The sequence below is a fragment of the Symphalangus syndactylus genome, chromosome 12 (genome assembly GCF_028878055.3).
Source record: "Symphalangus syndactylus isolate Jambi chromosome 12, NHGRI_mSymSyn1-v2.1_pri, whole genome shotgun sequence".
Lineage (NCBI taxonomy): Eukaryota > Metazoa > Chordata > Mammalia > Primates > Hylobatidae > Symphalangus > Symphalangus syndactylus.
In genome coordinates this window covers 28,943,193-28,969,376 of record NC_072441.2, presented here as the reverse complement: position 1 = coordinate 28,969,376, position 26,184 = coordinate 28,943,193, and the positions used below count along the sequence as shown (strand labels likewise).

The 26,184-nt window shown below is 41.8% G+C and overlaps 2 protein-coding genes across 12 annotated transcripts in view; one reads left to right on the top strand and one right to left on the bottom strand.

Annotated features, from left to right (window-relative positions):
• TYW3 (tRNA-yW synthesizing protein 3 homolog) overlaps positions 1-20,506 on the bottom strand; it is a 34,266-nt gene extending 13,760 nt beyond the window's left edge. For 4 of the 9 annotated variants that reach the window (XR_010117303.1, XR_010117304.1, XR_010117305.1 and 1 more), the window contains exons 1-5: positions 20,182-20,468; positions 16,982-17,062; positions 14,808-14,906; positions 4,968-5,039; positions 1,383-1,516 (exon numbers count right to left, since the gene is read on the bottom strand). Coding sequence is in view for 5 of the 9 variants with exons in the window: in XM_063624053.1 (XP_063480123.1) it covers positions 1,383-1,516; positions 4,968-5,039; positions 14,808-14,906; positions 16,982-17,062; positions 20,182-20,355 (560 nt within the window). In the remaining 4 variants the exon portion in view is untranslated. Of the gene's footprint in view, positions 1-1,382; positions 1,517-4,967; positions 5,040-14,807; positions 14,907-16,981; positions 17,063-19,863 lie in introns of all 9 variants that reach the window. The other 5 variants (XR_010117306.1, XM_063624057.1, XM_063624054.1 and 2 more) reach the window with 5 other exon arrangements.
• Positions 20,506-26,184, top strand: part of CRYZ (crystallin zeta) — a 28,147-nt gene continuing 22,468 nt past the window's right edge. For 2 of the 3 annotated variants that reach the window (XM_063624052.1, XM_063624050.1), the window contains exon 1: positions 20,506-20,640. The gene's annotated coding sequence lies outside the window, so the exon portion shown is untranslated. Of the gene's footprint in view, positions 20,641-24,027; positions 24,163-26,184 lie in introns of all 3 variants that reach the window. The other variant, XM_063624051.1, reaches the window with a different exon arrangement.

Genomic DNA, 26,184 nt, shown 5'->3' with positions numbered 1-26,184 from the left:
CACTCAAATAACTTAGTGAATTGTGTGGTTCAAATGAGGAACCCTAGTTGAGAAAGCCTGGATGGTGATATTTTTATGATGATAGGTTTATTCTCCATGAATCAATGGAGGAGAAGGGCTATCCTGTCCTGAGAGTCCAAAACATAACAGGGTCAGGGCAGTCATTATAAATACACTATCTAATGAATATGATAATTATTCTTTAAGATAGGTATTTCCCAGAAGTTAGAGATAAGAAAATTGAAGTCCAGAAAGTTGAGCAATTTGGTGGAACCAGACTGAGTAACTCAGAACCAGGATTTGAACCCAGTTCTGCCTTGGTGGCATACTTCTACCTCACTTCACCCTTTTGCACTGCCACCACTAGCACTTGTTGGCCTTCAATGCTTCAAAAAAAGTTCTAAGTATTAAAGAATCTTAAGCAGGCAAGTTAAGCAATAGGAATCCTTTGCACTTTACAAACATGATTTGATAAAGAATGGCTTAGCAGAGAGGCATACTAGAAGCATCCTGAATGAGGCTATTGCAATGGTTGTGAATGAGGAAAGAAGCAGTATGGATGGAGACAGAATGACTGAAGAGATATTCAGGCAGCGATTGACTGAATGGAAGTAGCCAAAAGGGTGGGGAGAAGAAAAAAGAAAATTATAAACGACATCAAATTGGCTATTACTCCTTGGATAACTCAAAACTGTGCATCTAGCTGATGGTAGGTCAGTGGCATTACTTTCATATATGAAAGACAGCATAATATTTACTACTTTATATATAAACTTTATTCTTGGGAAAAAGTTGTAAAAGAAAATAATATAAAAGTTTCCTTTGCCAGGAGTTAACGATGAAGAATAAAAGAAGCATGGAGATGTGAAATGAAAGCCATACCTTCCTATTTAGAAAGTGATGGCAATTCTAGATCTAATCCATGACAAGATTTTGGTGTTAAACTAGCCTAAGCCAGAGAAGTGAAATATTTATCAGACAAAAAAAGTCAACCAGGCTGTTCCCCTCAACAGGAAAGACTAGGTAATCTCTGATAGGTCACATCTAGGGGCAGTGTGCACCTCTTCCCTGGCTGCCTTCAAATTGATCAGTTACGGTTCCTGTGGCTGCTGGGCTGTCTTTCCGGAATGATTATGTTTCCCCGCTTTATGCCGGCTTCTGGTGGTCATGTGCCCTACCATCCCATTTAGTGCCCATGGCAGCCTGACCTACTCTCATCTATTACTTTGATCATCTTTTTATTATTAATGATAATAAAAGTATTTTTAAATTATCTACAAATAGATAAGCAGTTGGCATTATAAACTGAAGATGGTAAGTATTAATGTTTTCAAGGATGACCTAGGCATATAAGAATAACATGGAAATACCAATTAATATACCTCTCAATTCTTTTCTTGTTTTCCTCCATTTTTTGATTTGCCACATTTAACAGGAAGTCAATATATTCCTCTGTCACCATCAGTTTTCCCTTATGGCTTAATGGAACTTCTAAGCCATGTGTACTCCGGACAGCCTACAAGGAAAAAACAATTTAGATTTGAAGACTTAGATACCACAGAAACTAAGTCAAGAAAAGTCCCAGTCAGGGCTGTGTTTGAACATACTTTAGTTCCAATACAACAGTTAAGTTAGTGTTTTGATAGAATTTAGCTGAGCACAGTTAAATCAAAGGAGATTAAATAAAATTTTTTCCATCATCTACAGTCATTTCTAAAGAAATTCTATACATTATCTTTCAAAGAAACAGATGATATCAAAGTATCAAATAACTTTTAACAATTTCAATCTCACTATAGCTTAGAAAGCCATAATACACAAACTTAAAGAAAGAAATAAAACCTCGACAGAAATCTCAAGGGAAAATCAAAAGGAACTGGATGCCAAAGGGTCTCAGTGCTCTTGGAGCAGAGCACAGTTACAAGAGTAAACCATGCCTCCTCTATCATACACAGGAGCTGCTTCTCAATGCTTTAGGGTTCACAATCCTAATAGCCCTGTTGATGAAATAGTCAACATGTTCCAAGTAGAGGCAAACACTGGATAGAGGTTAAGAACAACCAGACAAGCTCTATAAAAATTATTATGAGAATAAAAATTCACTCCATGAACTTTTTTTTTTTTTCAGACAGAGTTTCGCTCGTTGCCCAGGCTGGAGTGCAGTGGTGCAATCTCGGCTCACAGCAACCTCTGCCTCCCAGGTTCAAGCGATTCTCCTGCCTCAGCCTCCAGAGTAGCTGGGATTACAGGCCTATGCACCACACCTGGCTAATTATGTATTTTTAGTAGAGATGGGGTTTCTCCATGTTGGTCAGGCTGGTCTTTAACTCCCAGTCTCAGGTGATCCACCAACCTCGGCCTCCCAAAGTGCTGGGATTACAGGCATGAGCCACCACGCCTGGCCACTCCATAAACTTTTACTGAGCATCTGCAATGTTCTAGGCTCCCTATAAGGCATGAAGATACAGGGTGACTATAACATGACCTCTGGCTTTAAGAGTTATGACAGAAGAAACACACATGCATGCATGTGCATGTACATACATACACATACACACACAATGGCAAGAAAATGTTGAAGAGAAGCAACTAGCTGAGTCTAAGAACTCAGCTTTATGGGAAAGGCAGCAACTGAGTTGGGATTTTAAAGGATGAGTGCAATTTCACCACACATAAAAATTAAGAAGGGGCCGGGCATGATGGCTCACGCCTGTAATCCCAACACTTTGGGAGGCCAAGGAAGGTGGATCACCTGAGGTCAGGAGCTTGAGACCAGCCTGGCCAACATGGTGAAACCCCGTCTCTACTAAAAATACAAAAATTAACCGGACATGGTGGCAAGGGTCTGTAATCCCAGCTACTTGGGAGGCTGAGGCAGGAAAATCACTTGAACCTGGGAGGCGGAGATTGCAGTGAGCCGAGACTGAGCCATTGCAGTACAGTCTGGGCAATAAGAGTGAAACTCTATCTCAAAAAAAAATAATAATAATAAAAAGGTGGGGGAGAGGGGGAGGGGGAGGAAGAACTCCAGCCAGAGGGACCACTTATCTGTGGGCATAGAGACATGAGAGAGCATGATACCCTTGGAAAACAACCAATAGTTCCATATGGCTGGAGCATAAGTATGTAATTGGAAGATGAACATAAACAGGTAGATGCAAAATAGTCTGGGTAAGATCTTGAATACCAAGAAAATGTTTGGAGGCCCTGAAGTTTTTTTTTTTTTTTTTTTTTGAGACAGAGTCTTGCTCTGTCACCCAGGCTGGAGTGCAGTGGCACGATCTTGGCTCACTGCAACCTCCACCTCCCAGGTTCAAGCAATTCTCCTGCCTCAGCCTCCCAAGTAGCTGTAATTACAGGCACATGCCACCATGCCTGGCTAATTTTGGCATTTTTAGTAGAGATGGGGTTTCACCATGTTGGTCAGGCTGGTCTCAAACTCCTGACCTCAGGTGATCCACCCACCTCGGTCTCCCAAAGTGCTGGGATTACAGGCATGAGCCACAGCACCCAGCTGAGGCCCTGAGTTTTTTAAAGGGGGATTCTGAGAGTGCTGGTTGGAGGGACTCAAGGAGGAAGACTAGTCGGGAGACAATGGTAAAGACTGCAGTCAGGGATCTTGCGGGCCGGGCAGTGCCACAGGACCTAGGGCGGGGTCAAGTATTAGAAACGAGGGGCAGCATGGAGAGGACCTATAACGAATTGAATATGGAAACAAAGAAGAAGGTGAAAGAATGGCTCTGTTTTCACCTGGGCTACCGGATGGAGTAAAGAGTGAGATGGCACACAAACCAGTACGCAACGGGCCTTCATTTTCTTTTCTTTTTTTTTTTTTTGAGACAGAGTCTTGCTCTGTCCAGCTGGAGCGCAGTGGCGTGATCTTGGCTCACTGCAACTTCGTGGGTTCAAGCGATTCTCCTGCCTCGGCTTCCCGAGTAGCTGGGACCACAGGTGCACACCACCACGCCTGGCTAATTTTTGTATTTTTAGTAGAGATGGGGTTACACCAGGATGGCCTCGATCTCTTGACTTCGTGATTCACCTGCCTTGGCCTCCCAAGGTGCTGGGATTACAGGCACGAGCCACCACGTCTGGCCGGGCTTTGATTTTCTATTTAGCCATGCTTTAAGGGTTGTCCTCTTTTGTCGTCCACCCCTATTTGGGAAATAGGTTATTGTTAAAAATAGATAGAAAATAGGACAGTATAGGAAGGTAGAAGGAGGGAAATCTCAAATAGTTCAAAAACATGCCATGCCAAACAGTAAATATCACAGGAGATCAGAATAGGGCACAATATCTAAGGGCTAGCTTGGCTAGAGAAGGACTCAAAAAGAATGCAAGTCTTAAAGATCATCTAGTCGAAAGGTTGGCAAATCTTTTCTCTAAAAGGACAGATAGTAAACATTTTTTGACTTTGCAAGCCATATAGTATCTATCACAACTACTAAAGTTTGCCATTGTCTCATAAAAGCAACCTCAGACAATAAGTAATCAAATGAGTGTAGTGGGGTCCGGCCCCACGTGGGCTGAATGTGGCCCTACGACAGTAGTTTGCTGGACCACTGATACTGCTGAGAAAATTCAAACCCTGAGGGATTGAGGAGCTTGCCCAAATTCACACAGTACAGCTGTGATCCAGCAGGTATCAGTAAAGGGGACTTTGGACTCTCTCTGTGACCCTTCCCATGATGTCACAGTGCTTTTGGGCCTTGCCTACTTAGGATGAGGAGGGCAGAGTTAAGAATCAGGTTAAAAGTAAGTAGAGAAGAATATTAAATAAGACCTCAACTGTAAATCCAAACTCTGGACTTTGCCCTGTAGGAAGGAGTAAGTCATTGAAGGTTTATGAGTAAGGGAATGGCAAGAAGATTTGAGAAAGGAGACATTAAAGGCAGGAGTCTAATTAGGTTATTCAATCTCTGGATCACTTTACACTAAAAAAATTGCTCTTTGACAAAATATCTTACCAACATAGTTTTTCCTCTCTTTCCCACCGTTATGCCAGAGTTCCTGAAACCTGAATCTATTGCCACGGAATGCTGTAAGAAAATAAAACTTGTTAAATTTTGATACTGTGGGTAATCAGATCATCTGTTTGGCTCCACAAACTACAGAAACATATATAACCCTAAAAGCTATTAAGGTTTTTAAAAATTTTTTTTGGCTAGCCAATATGGACTATGCTTAAAAATGACTTTGATCAAACTCCTAACATCAGGAAAAATATTGAAATATGAACTATGGACGTGTCACTAAGAAAGAGTAAAAGTAGAATTCAATCACAGACAGCGACATTTGGCTAGTGATTGCTTCCAGAAAGAATGTAACCAAAAAACAATCATTCTTCTAACTATATTGTGTAAAAATAAAACAAAATCTTTTAAAATGAGTACAGTGTTTCTCAATATCCCTTCTATTCCTTGAAAAACTTTGTTGAAATGATATGAGAAAGCATAGAAAGCACACAAATTCTGATCTGACTGGGGTGGCTTTTTAAGTTATTTTGTCAGTCTCTAAATGTCAGAGAGCCCTGGGGAGCAGACATGGGTCCCTTATTTTCTCCAGCTCAGTAGTTCTTCAGCAAGAATAATTTTGAACCCCAGGGGCCATCTGGCAATGTCTGAAGCCATTTTTGGTTGTTAAGTTGTCACAACTGAAGGGAAGAGGAAGGGAGGTCTCTAGCAAATAGTGGGTAGAGGCCAGGAATGCAGCTTAAACATTCTCCATTGTACAGGACAGCCCCCACACAAATAATTATTTGACCTGAAATGCCAGCTGTGCCATGGTTGAGAAACCTTGCTCTAAGTACATGCTCTCCTTTTGAGATTCCCTGGTTTAAATACCATATATATATGTGTGTATGTGTGTGTGTGTGTATATACATACACATGTATATACACACACATACACATATGTATACATACATGTACTCACATATACACATATGTATACATATATGTATACACATATACACATACACACATATGTATACATATATGTATACACATATACACACATATATGGATACACATATACACACACATATATGTATATATGCATGTGTGTGTATATGTTTACTTATATATGTACACATATAGATGTGTGTATATATACACACACGCATATATATGTATATATACTCACGTCCAGTGTAATTTCAGTAAATGGCACCACCATCTATCTAGCCGCTCAAGCTCCAAACCTAGATAGCCCTGATGCTTTCTACTTCTTCATTCCCTATACCCAACTCCCATTGATTCTACCTCTACGATTACCTCAAGTTAATCCAGCTCTTGCCACATCCACTGCCCACTCTTTTTCAAGTCTCCATCACCTCTCTCCTTAACTTCTGGAGGAGTCTCCCAATTAGTCTCTTCTTTCACTCTTGCCCCCTTCAAACCATTCTTGCAGACTAGCTAGTGACAGATTCCAAGCTCTAAACCATGACTAACGATGTTCTATTTGCTCCAGCCCTTGCTATTTTCTCTAACCTTGAGTGGCTTCCCTTCTGTTCTTTGAATACTCCAAACTCTTTCCTGCATCAACTTCTTTATTTTTGCTGTTCCTCTATCAGTACTACTCTTTTCCTGGCTGGTTTCTTGTCATTCATCCTGTTTCCATTCAATGCTACTGCCTAAAAAGGTCCTCTTCTTTTTTTTTGAGATGGAGTTCCACTCTTGTCACCCAGGCTGGAGTGCAATGGTGCAATCTCGGCTCACTGCAACCTTCGAATAAAGGCCTTCTTTAACCACCTCTTTAAATGCAGCACTCCCCTGACTCTCTAGTGGAGTCCTCTTTTTATCTCCTTCATAGCACGTCTCACAGTGAGAAATTATGTTTAATTACATACTTATTGTCTGCCTCTGTCCCCTAGAATACAAATATAAGCTCCTTAGGTAAGGACCCCCCTCAAAAAGGGGCTGTGAATGAGTGAATTTCTCAGTTCCTCTAAGTCCACTTCAATTAGCTCCCTGAAATGGTAGCCTTCCAATGAGGCTTAGACCCAGAGAAGAGCATGGCTGGGCTCAATCAGGATTAGCACAGAGAACAGAATACGGATATAGAAACAGGAGAGTTAAAGTCTGGACACACATCAGTGATGCGATGTGGTATAATGAGACTAAAATAAGGTTAGATAAAAGTTCAGGGTTAGAGCAGAGACTGAAGCCATGAGCCACTAAATGATTAAACACCATGTTTTGGAGACTATCTCTAAACACTTGTGTTCCTCAGGCCCTCTTCCCTTTTTCTTCTGTACTTTCTCCACAGGTGATTTTATCTAGGCTCATGGCTTAAAATAATAATTGTGTATTGGCATCTTCTCAATATCTGTCCTCAGTCCACATGGCTCCCCTGAGTTCCAGACTTCTACCCAAACGTCTATTTGAAATTTTCACTTAGGTGGTGGTGTTATGGACTGAATTATGTCTACAGGGCTTCAAAATTCATATGTTGGTGCCCTAACCTCCAATGTGACTATATTTGGAGATGAGGCCTTTAAGGTGGTAATTAGGTTAAATGAAATTATAAGGATGGAGCCCTGATCCAACAGGACTGGTGTCCTTACAAGAAGTAGAAGAAAGAAGTGACACGCATACACAGAGAAAGGGCCATGAGAGGACACAGGGAGAGGGCAGCTGCCTGCAAGCCAAGGACAAGGGCCTCAGAAGGAACTACCCCTGCCAGTACCTTCATCCTGGACTTTCAGCCTCCTAACTGTGAGAAAAATAAATTTCTGTTGTTTACACTACCCAGTCTGTGTTATATTGTTATGGCAATGCTAGCAGACAAAAACAGGTGTCTTAACAGACATTTCACACTTAACATGTGAATCACATTCTTGATTCCCATTCCTTCTGAAAGGTGAAGCCAGCTGGACTTCCTGGGTAGAGTGGGGATTTGGAGAACTTTTCTGCCTAGCTAGAGGATTGTAAATGCACCAATCAGCACTCTGTAAAAAAGCACCAATCAGCGCTCTGTGTCTAGCTAAAGGATTGTAAACGCACCAATCAGCACTCTGTAAAAACGCACCAATCAGTGCTCTGTGTCTAGTTAAAGGATTGTAAACGCACCAATCAGCACTCTGTAAAAATGCACCAATCAGCACTCTGTGTCTAGCTAAAGGATTGTAAACGCACCAATCAGCACTCTGTAAAAACGCACCAATCAGTGCTCTGTGTCTAGTTATAGGATTGTAAACGCACCAATCAGCACTCTGTAAAAATGCACCAATCAGCACTCTGTGTCTAGCTAAAGGATTGTAAACGCACCAATCAGCACTCTGTAAAATGGACCAATCAGCTCTCTGTAAAATGGACCAATCAGCAGTACGTGGGCAGGGCCAAATAAGGGAATAAAAGCTGGCCACTCGAGCCAGCAGTGACAACGCACTCGGGTCCCCTTCCAAGCTGTGGAAGCTTTGTTCTTTCGCTCTTCAAAATAAATCTTGCTGCTGCTCACTCTTTGGGCCCACACTATCTTTATGAGCTATAACACACACTGCAGAGGTCTGCGGCTTCATTCCTGAAGTCAGCAAGACCACGCACTCACCGGGAGGAACAAATAACTCCAGATGGGCCACCTTTAAGAGCTGCAATACACTGCGAAGGTCTGTGGCTTCACTTCTAAAGTCAGTGAGACCATGAACCCACCAGGAGGAACAAACAACTCTGGACGTGCCACCTTTAAGAGCTGTAACACTCACTGCGAAGGTCTGCGGCTTCACTCCTGAAGTCAGCGAGACCATGAACCCACCGGGATGAACAAACAACTCTGGATGCGCCACCTTTAAGAGCTGTAACAATCACTGCGAAGGTCTGTGGCTTCACTCCTGAAGTCAGCAAGACCACGAACCCAAAAGAAGGAAGAAACTCCAGACATATCTGAACATCTGAAGGAACAACTCCGGACATACCATCTTTAAGAACTGTAACACTCACCATGAGTGTCTGCGGCTTAATTCTTGAAGTCAGTGAGACCAAGAACCCATGGGAAGGAACCAATTCCAGACGCATTTTGGCGACCCAGACGGGACACATTTTGGCGAACCAGATGGATCAAGCGCCTATTGCCAAGTGGTGAGTACCATTGGACCCCTTTCGCTTGCTATTCTGTCCTATTTTTCCTTAGAATTCGGGGGCTAAATACCAGGCACCTGTTGGCCAAACACTCAGGCATCAATAGGCTCACCCTTGAAATGCATCCTAAGCCACTGGGACCATTTTGACCCACAAACCCTGAAAAAGAGGCAGCTCATTTTTTTTTTCTGCATTACGGCTTGGCCCCAATATTCTCTGTCTGATGGGGAAAAATGGCCACCTGAGGGAAGTATAAATTACAATACTATCCTGCAGCTTGACCTTTTCTGTAACAGGGAAGGCAAATGGCGTGAAATACCTTATGTCCAAGCTTTCTTTTCATTGAAGGAGAATCCACAACTATGCAAAGCTTGCAATTTACATCCCACAGGAGGACCTCTCAGCTCACCCCCATATCCTAGCCTCCCTATAGCTCCACTTCCTATTAATGATAATTCTCCTCTAATCTCCCCTGCCCCGAAGGAAACAAGCAAAGAAATCTCCAAAGGACCACAAAAACCCCTGGGCTATCGGTTATGTCTCCTTCAAGCTGTAGGGGGAGGGGAATTTGGCCCAACTTGGGTACATGTCTCCTTCTCCCTCTCTGATTTAAAGCAGATCAAGGCAGACCTGGGGAAATTTTCAGATGATCCTGATAGGTATACAGATGTCCTACAGGCTCTAGGGCAAACCTTTGATCTCTCTTGGAGAGATGTCATGCTATTGTTAGATCAAACCCTGGCCTTTAATGAAAAGAATGTGGCTTTAGCTGCAGCCCGAGAGTTTGGAGATACCTGATATCTTAGTCAAGTAAATGATAGAATGACAGCCGAAGAAAGGGACAAATTCCCTACCAGTCAGCAAGCCATCCCCAGTATGGATCCCCACTGGGACCTCAACTCAGATCATGGGGACTGGAGTCATAAACATCTGTTGGCCTTTGTTCTAGAAGGACTAAGGAGAATTAGGAAAAAGCTCATGAATTATTCAACAATGTCCACCATAACTCAGGGAAAGGAAGAAAATCCTTTTGCCTTCCTCGAGTGGCTACAGGAGGCCTTAAGAAAATATACTCCCCTGTCACCCGACTCACTCGAGGGTCAACTGATCCTTAAAGATGAGTTTATTATCCAATCAGCCGCAGGTATCAGAAGAAAGCTCCAAAAGCAAGCCCTGGGCCCTGAACAAAATCTGGAGGCATTATTAAACCTGGCAACACTGGTGTTCTATAACAGGGACCAAGAGGAACAGGCCCAAAAGGAAAAGGGAGATCAGAGAAATGCCACAGCCTTAGTCATGGCCCTCAGACAAACAAACCTTGATGGTTCAGAGAGGACATAAAATGGAGCAGGCCAATCACCCGGTGGGGCTTGTTACCAGTGTGTTTTGCAAGGACACCTTAAAAAATATTGTCCAATGGGAAAAGAGCTACCCGCTCATCCATGTCTGCTATGCCAAGGCAATCACTGGAAGGTGCACTGCCCCAGAGAACAAAGGTTCTCTGGGCCAGAAGCCCCCAACCAGCTGATCCAACAACAGGACTGAGGGTGCCCGGGGCAAGTGCCAGCTCATGTCATCACCCTCACTGAGCCCCAGGTATGTTTAACCATTGAGAGCCAGGAAATTGACTTCCTCCTGGACACTGGTGCAGCTTTCTCAGTGTTAATCTCCTGTCTTGGGGAGCTGTCCTCAAGGTCCGTTACCATCCAAGGAATCCTGGGACAGCCTGTAACCAGGTATTTCTCCCACCTCCTCAGTTGTGATTGGGAGACTTTGTTACAGATAGTAAGTATGCTTATCTAATCCTACATGCCCATGCTGCAATATGGAAAGAAAGGGAGTTCCTAACCTCTGGGGGAACTCCCATTAAACACTACAAGGAAATTATGGAGTTATTGCACACAGTGTAAAAACCTAAGGAGGTGGCAGTCTTACACTGCCAAAGCCATCAGAAAGGTGAAGGAGAAAAGGCAGAAGGAAACCGTCAGGCAGATGCTGAGGCCAGAATTGCTGCCAGGCAGAACATCCCATTAGAAATACCTACAGAAGGACCCTTGGTATAGAACCCCCTCCAAGAGGTTAAGCTCCAGTATTCCCCAACTGAAACAGAATGGGGACTTTCACGGGGGTACAGTTTTCTCCCCTCAGGGTGGTTAACGACAGAAGAAGGAAAGGTACTTATACTCAAAGCCAGACAGTGAAAAATACTTAAAACCCTCCACCAAACTGTTCATATGGGTATTGAAAACACACATCAAATGGCCAAATCCCTATTTACAGGGCCAAATCTCCTCCAGACCATCCAACAGGTAGTCAAAGCCTGTGAGGGGTGTGCCAAAGGAATAATCCCTTGGTTCATCCTAAGGCCCCTTTGGGGGAACAAAGAATAGGTCACTATTCCGTAAAGGACTGGCAGTTAGACTTCACCCATATGCCTAAGTCAAAGGGATTTCAATACTTGTTGGTCTGTGTTGATACCTTTACAAATTGGATAGAAGCTTTCCCCTGCAAGACAGAGAAGGCTCAGGAAGTGATTAAAGTCCTAATTCATGAAATAATTCCTAGATTTGGGCTTCCCCAAAGCTTACAGAGCAACAATGGTCTGGCTTTTAAAGTCATGATAACTCAGGGAATTTCCAGGACGCTAGGGATACAATATCACCTTCACTGCACCTGGAGGCCACAATCCTCAGGGAAGGTTGAGAAGGCAAATGAAACACTCAAGAGGCACTTAAGGAAACTAACACAAGAAACTCATCTCCTATGGCTTACTCTTTTGCCCATGGCCTTGTTGAGAACCCAAAATTGTCCTCACAAAATGGGGTTCAGTCCATATGAAATGCTGTATGGATGACCTTTTCTCACAAATGACCTCCTATTTGATCAGGAAACGGCCAACTTGGTCAAAAATATAACTTCTTTGGCAAAATATCAACGAAACCTTAAAAACCTACCTGAAGGATGTCACAGAGAAAAGGGAACAGAGTTGTTTCAACCAGGAGATCTAGTGTTGGTCAAACCTCTCCCCTCTACCTCCCCATCTATGGATTCTTTGTGGGAAGGACCATACTTGGTAATCCTCTCTACCCCCACTGCAGTTAAGGTGGCAGGAGTGGAATCTTGGATTCACCACAACCCAGTTAAATTTTGGACACCCCCTGAGGAACCTGCGGGACCATCAGCTCAGGAGTCCCAAGATCAGCCAGACCAGCCTCGATACACCTGCGAACCGTTGGAGAACTTGCATCTCCTATTTCGGAAGGAAACATCTCAGACTAAAAAGGCTCCTACCTCTGATCCTGAGGAAAAACCCCTTCCTCCTTAAAAAAGATAAGTGAAAACCTACATAACTTTAACACCTCTCCTTGCCCCTTTAATAGAATCCTTTTACTATTTCATCATATTATGTAGCAGCATACTCATCATACTCTTTGCGATAGGACTACATACTGTAGCCAAAAGAGCTCAACTAACAACTTCTACCGAGGACCCCTGGACCGACCCACTGGCCCTTTCACTGGTCTAAAGAGTTCCCCTCTGAAGGACACTACAATTGCAGGGCCCCTTCTTCGCCCCTATCCAGCAGGAAGTAGCTAGAGCCGTCATTGCCCAATTCCCAGCAGCAGTTGAGGTGTCCTGTTTAGAGGGGGAATTGAAAGGTGAAGCCAGCTGGACTTTCTGGGTCGAGTGGGGACTTGGCGAACTTTTCTGTCTAGCTAGAGGACTGCAAATGCACCAATCAGCACTCTGTAAAAACGCACCAATTAGCACTCTGTGTGTAGCTAAAGGATTGTAAATGCACCAATCAGCACTCTGTAAAAATACACCAATCAGTGCTCTGTGTCTAGCTAAAGGATTGTAAACGTACCAATCAGCACTCTGTAAAATGGACCAATCAGCTCTCTGTGAAATGGACCAATCAGCAGGATGTGAGCGGGGCCAAATAAGGGAATAAAAGCTGTCCACCTGAGCCAGCGGCAGCAACCCACTTGGGTCCCCTTCCAAGCTGTGGAAGCTTTATTCTTTCACTCTTCACAATAAATCTTGCTGCTGCTCACTCATTGGGTCCACACTACCATTATGAGCTGTAACACTCACTGTGGCAGACTGCAGCTTCATTTCTGAAATCAGGAAGACCACGAACCCACTGGGAGGAACAAACAACTCTGGACGTGGCACCTTTAAGAGCTGTAACACTCACTGCGAAGGTTTGTGGCTTCACTCCTGAAGTCAGCAAGACCACGAACCCACTGGAAGGAAGAAACTCTGGACACATCTGAACATCTGAAGGAACAAACTCCGGATACACCATCTTTAAGAACTGTAACACTCACTGCGAGGGTCCACGGCTTCATTCTTGAAGTCAGTGAGACCAAGAACCCACTGGAAGGAACCAATTCCGGACACACTTCAACTTCAGCACACCCCAACTTCAGCACACCCCATCTGGATAAAGGCTACTACCATACAGCTAGGGGCTCCAGCCAGACCTAAGTAGCTATGCTTGATTCCTCTTTCTCCTCCTCCCTTTGGCTGTCGTTCCCCAGGCAACCTTACAAGTCTGTTGATTCAAATGCTGAAATATATTTTGAATCTATTCCTTTCTCACTGCTTTGGTGCTATCACCTTAGGCCAACCCACCACCACTTCCCGCTTAAATCACCACAAACTACTCCTAACTCATGTCTTTTCACTTACTGCACTCCTTTCTCTATGGTGGAGCAGAACTGAGTTTTTCAGAACAAAAACCTAGAACGCCACTCTTTGGTTAAAACTGTCCCTTCAATAACTTTTCCCTGAACTCAGAAAGCAATTCAAACTCTTTAATCTGGTCTACAAAGCCTTAACTGACCTAGCTCTAGCCTCCTTCTTGCACCCTTTTTCCACTCTCTAGACCCACCGAAACTTTGTATATACTTTTCCATCTTCATGGAATGTTCATTTCCCAGCTACATGCCTAGCTCTTTCTGTTTCTTTAAGTCTTAGCTTAAAGAAAGCTTTTCGGAGAAGTCTGTCTTCAAGTGAGCTGCTCTTTGCACTGTTCTCTATTACCAGGTTGTTTTTTCCTTTGGTAGAACATTTTGCAACTTGCAGTTTGTTTTTTTGTTGTTGTTGCTTTTGTTTTTTTTGTTTTTTTTTTTTGTTTGTTTTTGTTTTTGCCTGTTCACTTGTTTGTTTTTGCTGTCTCCTAACTTTGGGAGAGGAACCAAGACAGTCTCCAATCTTGTTCATCACTGTGCCCCTAGTACTTGACACACTGAGACTCAATACATTATTGTTGCTTAAAATGCAATTTAGTTTAATATATAAATATATAAAAGGTATAAAAAGGAGAATCAAGACTAAACAGATGTTTACCTTATGCTCATTTAAATGGGAAAAATGAAATATTCCTTAAAACTCTTAATTGTACATGTAATTCCACAGTATTTTTTCTTAAAGCTTGACAAACAAAAACAAACTATAGAATGCTGAAATAAAATTTATAAATAAAAACGTTTAGAAAGAAAACAGGAACCATAACCTGGGACTTATATTTTCCTAGTAATGATTAGGCACACTTTTTTCCTAATATTAAAAATTAATAGATTGGGCAGACCAATACATAAGAAATACATAACTAGTTGAATAAGGTAATATCTCATTGATATTTATAGCAGATTAAAAGCTTAAAATTACATCTACCCACATATATCTATAAATTCAAGTACAATTACAACAAAATTTTACCAGAATCTGTGCATCCTGCAATTGTCGACACTGCACATGGAGAACAAATGGTTCAACTTTCAAAGTGGCATCACCATTTGCTTTCTTCAGAGCTGCAATCTAAATAAATGAACAGTGGTATCAGACGCAAGTATATGGCCCGTCCTTTGGTGACCCTTTACCCCATACCCCTTACATAACTTCAATTTCTCTTAGAAATTTTCAGAATCACTCAGCATATTTTTTCTGCAATAACTTTTCCCTCGCTTTCTTGGTCCTTTTTCACCAAAAATTTATTTGCTTATTTTCTTAAAATTTCTAGTTCTCACATAAATCTTCTATACCATTCTTTCCACCTATTAGTATACTTTGATGAAGTAAACTACTACTTTATTCAATTCCATAACAGATTTTTCATTAAGGAATGTAATATATAAAAACTGTATAAGGATTGTTTAAATTTTTTGTTAGATTGCGATAGAGACAAATGTAATGTAAGAGAAGGGTCCAAACAAAGCCTAACTGCCACCCATGTTCCCAAGAAGCATCCTGTACCAAGCACCAGTGCTTACCAGCAACACTGGTAAGCTCACAAATAGCAGCGCATGCAAACAGCTCAGAGCACAGCCAGTAAGTTCCTGTTCCCTCTGTAACAGGCACAGTTGTAACAATTGCAACTTGTATGTTTTTTTTGTTTGTTTGTTTGTTTTTGCCTGTTCACTTGTTTTTGCTATCTCTTAACTTTGGGAGAGGAACCTTGGAACTGCTTAGCTACATGAGAACCAATGGCCCCTGAGCATGTTCCTAGCTTTCTGTATTTCAGACCCTATGGGGCAGTGGTCAGGGTCTGGGGGCTACTGCAGCACAAAGTGGGGTACATACCATCACTCTGCCCTGATCAGCTGTGGAACCAATCTGCTAGCCATGGGGACTGATACATTGCAAAGGGCTAGATCTTATGTAGTCTCTTCTCTCCTGCTATAAGCAAATGTTACAACACTTGAGCCTAGTATGCGTGTTTTTTGTTGTTAGTGACCTTGAGTCAGGTACTAGTCTCTTCCCTAGGTAGCAATTGCCTGCCTTTTAACCTTGGCTGCACACATGTTGTAGTGTATCCTGCGGCATAGTCTGACCACCTAGTGAAACATGTAATATTGTGTCTGAGCCAGAATTTACACAAGACAGTTATTATTTCTGTCTGCCCAGCATCCCTGGGCAACATCGTCCCGCCTTCAGACCATTTGATTTCTGGTGGGGCTGTCAATCATTACCCTGTCACACATCACTCTCCCTATCACAATATCAGAGGTGCCAAGTGCTTGCTTATGTCTGATCAAGGATATTATTACACTCCACTAGCAAAAATAATTGACCTAAGAGGGAGAGCGCCTAATCTAAGCAGGACAATTCCGAGTCCTTCTCTAAGATGGACACATGAATTGCGGGAAAAGGAATTCTTTTTCTACTGGTGTTGCTGACAGCTACCATTTCTGCAATAAAGATTATCTGCAGCAGAAGAGAATAAAGGCACACTGCAAAGTGAACCAGTGCCCAAAGATGAAGATGAAGTGGGTACTCTGAAGACAAGATTTGAACTTCCAAACCAGCAATACTTGATTCTAGCTCCATTCGCCCTTTCCAGTTAAATAAATTATCTTTTTTGCTAAAAGCAGAATTGGATTTGTAAATTCACTGGGAATGAAAAGTGCCTGGCTGATAAAAACTTATGAATTCATCTAAACACTTTACCTTAGGAAACTAAATAACCCAGCAGAGATACGAAGATTTTCAAAAAGCAATGCAGGTAAGTAATGTATTATTTATTTATATCAGTAAAGCTGGTAACACAGAGATAGTGCTAATCCTCTTCTGTTTCTATAATTTGTTCTAGGTTACAGGGTTTTCAAATAGCAGAATTAAAATTCAAAATTTGGATCCAATAGGTGTCCAATATCCATGAACTTTCTGCTGTGTCCAAGAGGATGTGTTTTGTTGAGTAGCAGTAAGTAATGCTTCCATACTTTTCATCTCCTACAACCCAAAAAGAGCCATTGTAATGAAAGCTCTCTAGGTTTTATAATCTTCAGCCATTATAATCCTGCATATAAATTACCTTGAATTTTCTATTCTTGTCATATGTATTTAAAGTAACTGAATTTAAAAGTTTATTTCCAGATTTATTTTTTAAAACTTACCACATCATCTTTTACACAAAGTTTGTGCGTAACCAGTAGCCAGCAACAGTTTTGTTTCTGAACCTCAAAACCATTTAAACCCTAAAATAAAAAATAACATAATTTAAGTTAGTCATACAATATTTTACAAAAATAATAAGCATAATGCATAGTATATTGTAGGCTTTCTTAAACTAATAATCCCAAGTCAGGATTTTAAGTATTAATAAAAACAATTCGGTATGTTTTTAGGTAATGTTAACCCAGAATAAGAATGAGCCCAAATAACTTGAGGTAGAAAATTATGTGAAAGGTGAAACTACTAGATAAACATCTTCTGAAATACGGTCATGATTTTGCAAGACGAAAAGGGATTAGTATAAGGGATAATACTAGCAGCACCTGAGTTGTACTCTAGCTATTTGGCTAGCACAGTATTTAAAAAATGAAAAAAAAAGAATTTTAATTCCTTTTGTAGGACAGCACTGTCCCAATTCCACACAAGATCTACTACCCTTTATTGCCACCTATGCCGTTTACACATTTATAATACTTCCTTGGTCTCTAGAGGCATAAATTTGTGACCTCTGAATTAGACTTTAGATGTAGTCCTGAAGGATGGAGCTAAGACTGAAAGGTCAAAGTTTCATGAAGGCAAACATTTAAATATTAATTTAAATTGAACAAATGTTTATTTGCAAACTTCTATTAGGTACTTTGGGTATACACAGAACCTACCCCTCAAGAACACTGGAAAAAGGATGCAGGAAACCACATGAACAGAAATCACTATACTCAAAGTAACTATAATTTATACGATAGATCCACAAGAGACTCTGCTGTCTGGCCTTGGAACCGGGCATTGCTATGCATGTCCTAAATAAATATTTTGACTTCATTGTATGACTTCGGTGATGGTGACTTACGTATCTGACGTTGTGCTGGCTACTCTGAATCTTAGAGCCAAATGTATAGCCCACTTCCAGCAACTTTACAGGATCTAATGGTAGGACTGGAAACTAATGCCATCACTAGCTTCATCTTATCTATATTTTCTTTATCCAGATTTTCCCACTTTTAATTTTTTCTTGTGTTGCCTGTTCGTAAGTTGCCCCCAATCCTTACTGAAATAAGGCAGATTTTAAAATAAACCATAATACGAGGTGTAAGGTAAGAAATAAAAGTCTAACCAGTACAGAAGCAGTCATTACTTCCAAGTAGGTAGTATGTGTTTGTGTGTTCAGGTGGGAGAGGGGAGTTTTGGGAATCATGTCTCAGATGTGCAGAGATAGGAAAACATTTCCGGAAAAAACTGCCAAAAAACGTGAGCAAAAGCAAGTAAATACAAGATGAAAAGAACAGTTCAGTTTCAGTAACTAGCTAAAGATGAAGAAAAGCAATAAAAAAAAAGGTTCAAAGGTATACTAAAGTAAGCATTTGGATATTCTGATGTAGAAAAATGTGTAATAAAACATAGCATAGGTGAGATAAGCAGAGTTGCAATTTGTCAAACATGGTTTGGAGAAGAGTAGTTAAGTGGCTCGTTAGAGAAGCATTGCAAAAATCAAGGCGAGATAGAGTTATGGAAATGGAGCAAGAGAGAGCGTGCGGGCAAGAATGCCATTGCTCTGGAGGTAATGGAAGTGATTTAAAAATGAACAGGCCCTGCTAACTTGAGAGATCAGCAAATAAATGATCAGTCAATAATGGACCTAAAGAATGAGCCTAACAATGTGCTGTCTTCCATGCTCTTAACCCAATACTATGAATAAAATCAGTACACAGCCAACTTTTACAGTGCATGGGCCAGGCACAATGCCAAATATTTCAAATAAATTATCCTATTTTCTCCACACAAAATCCCTATAAAGCAGATACTTTTTATTATCCTCAGTTCATAGAACAGGAAGGGGCAGAGTTGAGATAACTTTCCTAAAGTCACATAGCCAGTGGTTTTTAATCTAAGCAGTATCACTCCCAAGCAGCCTTATCCTCAGGGGATATGTCCCAAGACCCCCTAGTGGATGCCTGAAACCTTAGATGAATGAATTTCTTTTTCCTTCTTCACACTGACACAAGATGCATTCTTTCCGTAGATCTTAGCAACCTCAGCATATGCTGTTTTTTCTTTCCTTAAGTCTTTCCTTAAGAACTTTCACCTTTTCACTTCAAAGAAGCACTTTATGACTTACTGTTGGCAGATCCAAATCGCCAGCATCATTACTCCCGTACTTTGGGGCCATTATTAAGTAAAATAAGAGTTACTTGAACACAAGCACTGTGATACCACCACAGTCGATCTGATAACCCAGAGGGCTACCAAGTAGCTAAAGGGCAGCAAAAGTATATAGTGAATATTCTGGACAAAGGGATGATTCACCTTCCATTCTGGAAGGAGCTGGTTGGCTCAAGATTTTATCACGCTACTCAGAACAGCATGCAATTTAAAACTTACTAATTGTTTATTTCTGGAATTTTCATTTAATATTTTCAGACTGCTGTTGACTGGGGTAACTGAACCTGCAAATAAGGAGGTATGGCTTATACAGCTGCTTCTTGATTTATGATGGGGTTACATCCCAATAAATCCGTCATAAGTGGAAAATGTAGGTCAAAATGCATTTACTACCCCTGTAAGCCCATTATAAAGTAAAAAAAAAAAAGTCTAACCATCCTAAATTACATACGATCGTACTTATCTCTGCGTGAAACCACCAGAGTTGTAATAATGGAGGGGCTCACTAGGAGGCAGTGAAACTCCTTAACGCTGGTGATGTTCAAGCATGCAGTAACAATGATTTGTCAGAGCTGTTGATGAGCGGATTCCCGCATTCAATACCTTGGCAGGCTACAAAGTCTTCAAATTCCCTTAGTATTCATATAATAAAATAAAATTTTCTAACCTTTGCCGCACAAGATAGTTCCCAGGTCAGCAGTTTCAACATCATTTGGGCACTTGTTAGAAATGCACAGTATCAGGCCCTACCCTACACTTAAAGAATCGGGATCTGTATTTTAAAAGATCCTCAGCTGATTAACAGCCACGTTAAACTTTTAGAAGCACTGATCTAATCCCCTAAATTTCACATATACAGAAACAGAGACCACCTCGCAGAGGAGCAAACACAGACATGCTGAATCGGGTCGTCACTGGATGGGCACAAGGCTCCTAAAATTTCGCACTAGAAGGCAGGCGCTGGACAGGCGCAAAGGGGCCTCACCCCGTCGAGGAGTAGGATGCGGCCAGCGCAGGAGCTGGTGGTGAAAAACTGATCTCGCATGTTCAGAAACTGCACAAGCTCTACCACATCCTCGTCCACACTGCCCTTCCGGCTGAGGTCCGCTTTGCTCAAACATTGCGCCTTCCATTTTCTGAACTCCGCGCTGCGATCCATGGGTGAGGGACTCAGGGTCTGCGCTCGGCTCCTTCACGGTAGCCTCGTCTCCTTCACGGTAGCCTCGTCTCTCCCTGGGGGCAGCCATATTGATGCGAGCGGTGGCCGAAAAGGTCCAAACTTCCTCTTCGTTCTTAGTTTGGAAAATTCTAGCGCCTTCGCCTAGGGGTGGGGAGAGGCGCACAGCCTGGGCGGAGCCTGCAGAAGTTGAAGAAGGTGTAGCAGTCCTAGTTCTGTGGAAGCTGAAGAGGCCCACGCAGATTTTAATTCCCACTCTAGATTCTGGTAAGTGGTTTTAAAAACTCTCCTTACTTGTTCAGACAGCGAATCTCCCCACTGCTCGTCCAAGTGGAACCGAGTTTGATTTTGGCTGCACCCCTTTCCTGCCCTCTTTCCTCCCAGAGAACTAGTGCGTACAGCCCCGGACCGAAGCCATTCCCCTCCAGGGGCTGCAAGTTCCCATCCATAAATCACGTAGGGAGTTTTGCCTTCTGGTCCTGGGCTCCTAGCCCTGGTCCTGCGTTTAGGCTCCGAGTTTAGGCTACCACACCATGAGGCGTCCGTTGGCACTACCCCTGCCCAGCCTCCGCCCCCTGCACCACGCTGCACCCCCAGCCAGTAACCTGCTTGGTTTTTCCCTGCAGCCAGTGCCTGCCTGGGTTTGGGGATTCCTGCAGCAGCGCTCAGCGGTCTATCCAGGGCCGCTTCCCACAGCCCAGCTGTCAGCTGTAGGGGATTTCTCCTAGGTAGGGCCCCTTCCCACAGCCCAGCTGTAGGGGATTTGATTTCTTCTAGGTAGGGCCCCTTCCCACAGCCCAGCTGTAGGGGATTTGATTTCTTCTAGGTAGGGCCCCTTCCCACAGCCCAGCTGTAGGGGATTTGATTTCTTCTCCTATGTAGGGCCCCTTCCCACAGCCCAGCTGTAGGGGATTTGATTTCTTCTCCTAGGTAGGGCCCCTTCCCACAGCCCAGCTGTGGGGGATTTGATTTCTTCTCCTAGGTAGGGCCCCTTCCCACAGCCCAGCTGTGGGGGATTTGATTTCTTCTCCTAGGTAGGGCCCCTTCCCACAGCCCAGCTGTGGGGGATTTTTTCTCCTGGATTCCCACAATTACAGGTTTCCCGGAGCTTCCTCCAGCTTTGCCATCAGGATTGCAGTCTGACTTTGAGAGAAATGTATAGTTTTATTGACCCTGTGACGCCCACCACCTAGAATAATCTTCAAAAGAAAATTACGAAACACCCTGTTAACACATCGTTGGATGTTTATACTGAGTTTCTAGAGGAGACTCAGTGACCAGGGAAGGTGTGTCAATGATTAAACCTAAAGGCTAAAGTTTGGAATGCTTGTCCGTAGCTGATGGAAATTGCTGTGCGAGTCCCACTGAAGCCGCTGTGATTACGTGTCTGGTTAGCGCAGCGACTTCAGCAGCAAATCTCTCCAAGCTCTACTCCGCCAACATGAGGGAACAGACTGCCCTGTTCCACAGGATCATGGAACCTGGAGGAGTCTGGAATTATTAAACTCCTCCCCTCTTCATACCCCGTCCTATCTCAAGTGAACAGAAGTGACCTGCTAAGATCCCACAGCCAGGAAGAGACTTTCTCTGACCACTTGTAATTCTTGCCTTTTTTACATTTCTGGGTTAATAATAAACCATATGCTTAGACGAGTCATTGTTTATTAGCAGCAGAACATTTTGTAATGATTGATTTTTTTTCTAAGTTTTCAGTTTTTAAAATTCTTGCCAGAATTCTTATTTAATTTTATTTTTGCTCTTGTCTCATCATGTTCCTTTGCTCTGGCTTTGTGAATTGATCTGTTCGTCCCATGTTAAAATATACTCCGAACATTTTCCCAATTCCTTTAATTTTCATTGAAATCAAATGGATACGAGCATAGCCAGGAAAAAGATCACTGTTGGAAGATTTTAGATTTCCTATTTCCTAGATTTGTGAGGCATATTGGCAACCTTTCAGAGGTAAAATAAAACCAAAAATCAGACCAAGGGACTTTAATTTTTTAAAGTTTACATTTGATAAACAGGAAGGCCTGTTTGAAGTATAGTTTAATTAAAAAACACAAGCAATGGAAAGGCCTGTCCTGTCCACAAGGATCCGATGCTAGGGAGTAATTTTTTTAATACATTTTTAAAAATAGAATCATGTCCTTTGTATTTCTGCTGCATTCCCTGACTTAGTGGGCATTTGAGAAATTTCAAACTCTAAGCAGATGCCTTAGTCATAAAATATGTGATTCTTCCTGCAGGTTAGTTTGATTTCACATTTTCTAGCTCAATCTGTCTCACTATCACTATTGTAAAGTTTGTTTCTGTGAAGTAAAGGGTCTTACATGCCAGCATCTCAAAGGGTGAGATGAAAAGGATGGTAAAGAAAAGAATCAGCTAACACCATTTAATTATAGGACTTGGGTTCTAGCTTTGCTTCTGTGTGACCCTGACCAAGTCTCTTAACCTCTTGCGATGTTTTCTCATCCATAAAATGGATGGAGATTTTATTTTCACTTCTGCATAAAATAATAGTTTAACTTCTCTACCTGTTGTGAAAACAGTTATGTCAATGGAGGTGAAAGACTTATGTTTTTTAGAAGAAATCTAGTATTACAGGATTTTAAGTATTATCCTATTTGCTATCAGTGCGCCACGTTATTTTATTCTTTGTATAATCTCCTTTGACAGGCTTCATCATTATGAAGCATATGATGATCCTGTGGATAGGTGAGTTCAAAGGCAATGAGTGCAGGTTGGAGCCTGATCAATCAGAATGCTAAAGGCTCAGTGGGAAATAAGATCAGCAGAAGCAAAGTAGGAGATAGTGTGGTCAGGCCATGCCCCATCACTTTCAAGCCCAATAGGATAATGTGGTCAGATAGTACTAGGCAAAGCAGATGAGTCTTCCAAATCCAGTAGGATGAATCATCTTCCTTTATTCCTTTCTCCCAACTTAGCCAATGGCAAAATGTGTGGGGGGAAAGATACAGATCCTATTTCAGAGTAATTTTACTTTTATTATTACAACAGTTTTTTTATGGTAATCATGAGATGTGAGTGAAAGAAATATGTAGGAAGTAGGTAGATATCGAAAATGGAAAAAGAGCAAGAATCTCATAGGCTGTGTGTCTAGGTGTGAGAGAGAGAGCACCCAGCTTACAGAAGCTAGGGGCAGGGTGGGGCATTTTCTTCTTGCTCTTTGTGTTCTCTGAGTTTAACACACTGCTTCATGTACAGTTAAGGTTCAGAAAAATACACATTGCGTAACAACCAATGTTTGGTATTAATGTTTTGTTTAAATCATCTTCTAGACCGAATTCTTTTGAGAATAAGAGCTTGTTTTGATAACCAGAGTCCTGTAAATATCGTTATATTAAATTAAAGATGATTATAGAACTATAGAGTATATTTTTTCATAACATTTTAATGACTTCTCTAGTCTGCTTTTTTTTTTGTTTTTTTTGTTTGTTTGTTTTTTTGAGACAGGGTCTCGCTCTGTCACCCAGGCTGGAGTGGTGCAGTGGCACGATCATGGCTCACTGCAGCCTTGATCTCCTGGGCTCAAGCGATCCTCCCACCTCAGCCTCCTGAGTAGCTGGGACCACCGGTGCTTGCCACCACACCTGGCTAATTTTTTTTCTTTTTTTTTTTTTTTTTTTGTAGAGATGGCATTTCGCCATGTTGCCCAGGCTGGCCTCTATCTCCTGGGCTCAGGCAATCCTTATGATTAAGAAATTGAAAAGAAGAATATAAGGGAAAACAATAATGATGCCTACTGTATACGAGATCATGTGTTTGGTAAGTTCTGTGCTTGGTGCTTGCCATGTCTCTAGCATGTAACTCTGAGTGAGATCCCAGATTTCAAATGAGGAAACAGCATCAAGAGGTTGACTGCCTTGCCCAAGGCCATGTGGCTCCTACATGATAGAGCTGGGACTCACACCTCGAGCTGCGTATTCCAAAACCTGCTCTTTCCATAACATCATGTTGGAAAAAAAAAAAAAAAAACAAAACAAAAACAACCTCTATGTTCTTATATCCACCATGGAAAATTCTCATCTGGGCTACCTTTTTCTTTTTTATTTTCTTGATACTTTCACTTTCTTGTCTAAGGAATTCTCAGCTAGAGTGAAGACCTGAATGGAAGTAGAGTGGTGAGATTGCTGAGTAGGATTGGGCTGTTTTTTCCCAGCCCTGCCCTCTGACAGATCATCTCCCCACCAGAGACTGCCAAGCTGTTCTAAAGTGCAGTCTTTATGCCGTTTGCCTGCTTCTGCCTCCTTTTTTTCCTGAGGACAACCCTTCAGGATATGTCACTGCTAAACAACCTTTGGAAATGTCACTTTCTCCTTTGTGCTTGACATTGTGTTAAATCCTTTTAAGGGTTTTAAAATGGCACAAACTTTTGATTAATTATATCAAGAACTTTCCATCAATAACACTACCAAAATACTTCTGATTTCACCCCTTGCCCCAACTGCTGTATGTGGAAATGTGGAATGACATTTTATAGCCAGTATGGGCTGTGTTCTGAGTAGTCCTGTGTGGAGTTCTGATACAGTAAAAGTCTGAATTCTTTCATTTCAGGTCCTGGTTTCTGTAGCTCTTCTTAATGTTTAAACTTCTTGTGGTTGAGGCAGATGTTTTAGGTGATGGCAGAATCTAACACTATTTGGTTGATTTCAAGAAATTATCATAACCCACAGATAAAATTATGGGGATATAGTCAAAACCTTTCATTACATCTTTACAGGTACAAAAATTTTTCTAAGATTATATAACTTTCTGTACAAATGTTCTTTGCCTTTTTATAGGTTATTTGAACTCTGAGTTTTCATTTCATTTAATATTAACAGTGATAGGACAGAAAGGTTAGCTGTGCCCTTGTAATTTATAAAAGATGGCGCACTGTTTTTAGTTTTTGATGTTTTTCCCCTTTCTTTAAAATGAATGAACTACATAAAGCCAAGTGTTTTGACATTGATAAATCTCAAAAACTTAATGCTGAAAGGAAACAGCAAATTGTAGAATTCTTTTTCAAATCTGAATTTGCTTTTTCCTTTCAGCACTAAGTTTTTGAGATTTTTATATTCCGTAAACTGTATAAATAAACATGCATGTTTTGAAAACATGCAAAACAATAACACATATTGTTTAATATTACATACTCACGTAGAAGTGGTATTAAATGCTTGAGAATGATGAGTACTGAATTTATGGTTATAGTCACCTCTTGAAAGGGTGGGCCAGAAGCAGGTTTGGCTTCAATTATATCTATAGTAGTTTAGGTTTTTTAAATGTTAAGATTTGTTAAAACTGGGTAATATCATTTGGCTCTGTCCCCACCCAAATCTCATCTTCAATTGTAGCTCCCATAATTCCCATGTGTCATGCGAGGGACCTGGGGGAGGAATTCAATCATGGGGCAGGTCATTGCTTTTGCATGCTGTTCCCGTGATAGTAAGTTTCATGAGATCTGATGGGTTTTTTTGTTTTGTTTTGTTTTGATTTTTTTTGTTGTTTTTTTGAGACAGTCTCGCTCTGTTGCCCAGGCTAGCGTGTAGTGGCTGGAGTGTAGTGGCGTGATCTCGGCTCACTGCAAGCTCTGCCTCCCAGGTTGATGCCATTCTCCTGCCTCAGCCTCCCGAGTAGCTGGGACTACAGGCTCCCGCCACCACGCCCAGCTAATTTTTTTTTTTTTTTGTATTTTTAGTAGAGGTGGGTTTCACTGTGTTAGCCAGGATGGTCTTGGAGATCTGATGGTTTTATAAAGGGGAGTTCCTCTGCACACTCTCTCTTGTCTGCCACCACGTAAGTTGT